At 41.5% G+C, this 3,016-nt stretch overlaps 1 protein-coding gene across 1 annotated transcript in view; it reads right to left on the bottom strand.

The window, feature by feature from the left end:
• The window catches only part of LOC105270867 (follistatin-A), a 17,464-nt gene that overhangs the window by 7,714 nt on the left and 6,734 nt on the right, over positions 1 to 3,016 (bottom strand). Inside the window, exon 4 of the mRNA XM_011312089.1 lies at positions 1,850 to 2,083. Within this exon, the coding sequence (XP_011310391.1) occupies positions 1,850 to 2,083 (234 nt within the window). The remainder of the gene's footprint in view (positions 1 to 1,849; positions 2,084 to 3,016) is intronic.

Below are 3,016 nucleotides of genomic sequence, written 5' to 3'. Positions count from 1 at the left end.
GGGGGGGAAGTGAAGAAGGAGGACGAAGTGAGTGTGCCGTGGCTCGTCCTTTACCTCCTGGCTATAATGCCGTCGACACCGCGTGCTGGAGAGGTAAAAGCTGGCCAATGTGCAGATATCCACGGCGTCTGGAAATCGGGTGGCAGACGCTTCGTGCAAGAAGATGGTGCTCAACCTTGGATCATTGCGCAGTGATAATTCGATTTTTTTTTTTAAACATGTAGGAGGCTAAATCATAGATCTCAATCGTTGGGGCGAGGAGTCATTGCAATGATGAATGACGAAATCATGATCACCGGGTATGATCTCAGGGTGGATGAACGGAGTGATTCTCCGAGGATTGAGATAATTAGCAAAATTTCAAATCAATCTTTACAATTTTTTGTTTTAAAAAAATTGACGTCTTTGGAGAACTTGGGTTCAGGCGAATATCCCAGAGCCGAGGGTGGGGAGGGGGAGGAATTTTCGTGGATGTGGTTTTCTGTCTTTTTTTTTTTTTTTGATGAAGAAAAATTTGTGTCTTGTAAAAAAATTTGAGGGGCTTGCGACCGGTGCAGAAGGTGCGTGGGCGCCTGGTGTGCGGTCAATGACCGCAGGGCAAGGACGCCACAAGGACATGGACTCGTATTCGAGTACACATTCGAAGTATTCATTAAAAAAAAATAATCCACCTCCCTCTCCATCCAATGTTTATTACACTATTTTATGTACACGGTAGATGGGGACATTAATATTGACAAATGGAACGGTAAACAGAGTTTTGGTACGTTAGCGCCACACCAAATGCATATCCTGCATTCCTGCATACCAGCTTATACGATGTGTTTACACAGCATCGTGGTACCGTGTGCTTCATCCAGGTTGTTGAAGCGTGTGGCAAGATCAAGGGAGGAAGGGGGAGGGATATTATTTTTGGAATCACTTATACCGGGATGTGCGAATATATGCAGATATAAAAATAAAATATAAATTTCACCGGACGCGTCATTTAGCTTTCTCTCATAAATCATTTGGGTTTTATTTGCGGCTGAAAGTGCAGGCTTTTTTTATTCATTGAAATAACAATTATACGAAATTCTCCAGGAGTGGATTGTTCATTGAATTTTATTTCTCTAGTCGTAACTCCGACGAGAGAAAAATAAATGGGGAGACAATTGCTGATATTGTTTTATATAAATGAGAGAAAAAATGAAAATCTTTTTTAATACCCTCGAAATAAAAAACGAATTAATTAGACAAGAATCGGCACCCCTGATGAAAAAATCCCTCGCGTCCCCCTGAAACCAAAATCCATGCTATAAAAATAATATCAATAATTTATGTGACACCAGTTGCTATTTAATTTTAAGTACATCTTCAGTGCGTCGATCGCCGAGTTTAAAATAAACCATCCCGTCCAAAAATAAAACAACTCACCCAAAAAAAATAACCAAATAAATAAAATAACCAAATACCCCCACCCAATCTCTCCCTGCTGGGCTCCTTCTGTCCGTCTGCCAGGTTTGGTGATTCGGGGTGTGGGTACTGGGACTTGTAAAAATTCTATTTTAAAATGCGTCCCACCTTAATACCGAATAACACTCCTCGGATGGCCAGGGAGAGGGTCCTTGACTTCGTCGTGGCATTGGCCGTGATGTTGGCTCCAGAGGAGAAGACAGAGAGAGAGAGTGCACAAGAATAAAAAAAAAAGAAAGAGAGAGAGAAAAAAAAGTGGCGAGGAAAAAAGCAAGAGAGAGGTGGTGAGGAAGAGAGCAAGAGGTTTGAGAGACGAAAAGAATGGGGAGAGGGAAATAATAATAAATAAAAAAAAAGGTGGAAAAAGAGAAGAAAAAAAAAATGAGAGACTCACGTTTGCAGTGGCCCTTATAGGCGACGGGAATGGCCCGACCAGCTCTGCAGGCGGCGAGGCGCAGGTGGCAGGCGCTCTTGTAGGTGTTTCCGTCGGCTCCGCAGACAGGTCGTGCGCTCGCGACCTGGTGAGGGGCCTGAGGGCACTTGCGAGCGCACCTCACGCAGTGAGGACTCAGATTCTGATCCAACAGGCAGCTTCGACCCTGGCCACACCGTACACGCTCGCACGAACCTGCTCGACACTTTGTACGTTATTATTCGGGGGTTTATATGCCACTCCATTTATTAACATCTGCCGATAAATTGTCAATTTTTTACCGGTAATTTTGAATTTACCAAACGCCGTGAGGAAATGGCAATTTACCGCACGCCGTGCGTAAAGTTGGAATTTACCGCACTGCGTGCGGAAATGGAAATTCAGTATTATCGCAGAAAATAATATGGATTTCGTGGATATTTAGAAAAATTCAACTTTCCGCACTGGTGATAACATTGGATATTTAATCCTTACTTTCTCGGGTTAAAATTGTAATCGGAATATTTTTTCCAAATTTTTTTTACCCGGGGTGTCCATTGCACCGGAAATTAATTTTTCAACTAAAATCATGTGATTCAAAATAAAAAAATCCTGGGATTGTTTACAAAAATTAACGTACAATCATGCTGTGCTCTAGATCGATCGGGAAATATGAATCACCGATGTGAAAATGAATTTAACGATAATGAGTAATTCGATAGGTATGCCGGGTAGACAGAGTAACGCGTATTAAACCGATTCATTTCCCTTTTCCGCTCTTGAATCGACTGGGCAATGGCACGCACGAACGAACGCACGCCGACTTTCTGATATCCTTTTACCCGAGAATATCGGTCCGAGGGTGTCGATTTAGATTATAAAAACCGCACGCCACTTCCATTTTTGCGTATTACTAAGTATCTGTGTGAACTCATTCAGATTTTTTTTATCCTTCGATTAATCGATTTTTTCTTCAACCGTAAATTTTCATAGATCCACCGATGCATAAAATTCTTGGTCTTTAGAATTCTTAAAAAAATGAATATTAATTCCAAAATTCGCGGGATTTTTTCGCCGCGAGTTTTCGAAAAAAAGTCTTTCAATTTTTCTTCAGTTTATTTTTTTGTAAATTTGGGGGAATAATTTGGG

The sequence above is a fragment of the Fopius arisanus genome, unplaced genomic scaffold (genome assembly GCF_000806365.1).
Source record: "Fopius arisanus strain USDA-PBARC FA_bdor unplaced genomic scaffold, ASM80636v1 scaffold00096, whole genome shotgun sequence".
Taxonomy (NCBI): domain Eukaryota; kingdom Metazoa; phylum Arthropoda; class Insecta; order Hymenoptera; family Braconidae; genus Fopius; species Fopius arisanus.
Note: the sequence above shows the minus strand (reverse complement) of the source record. Positions and strands in the feature narration are given on the sequence as shown.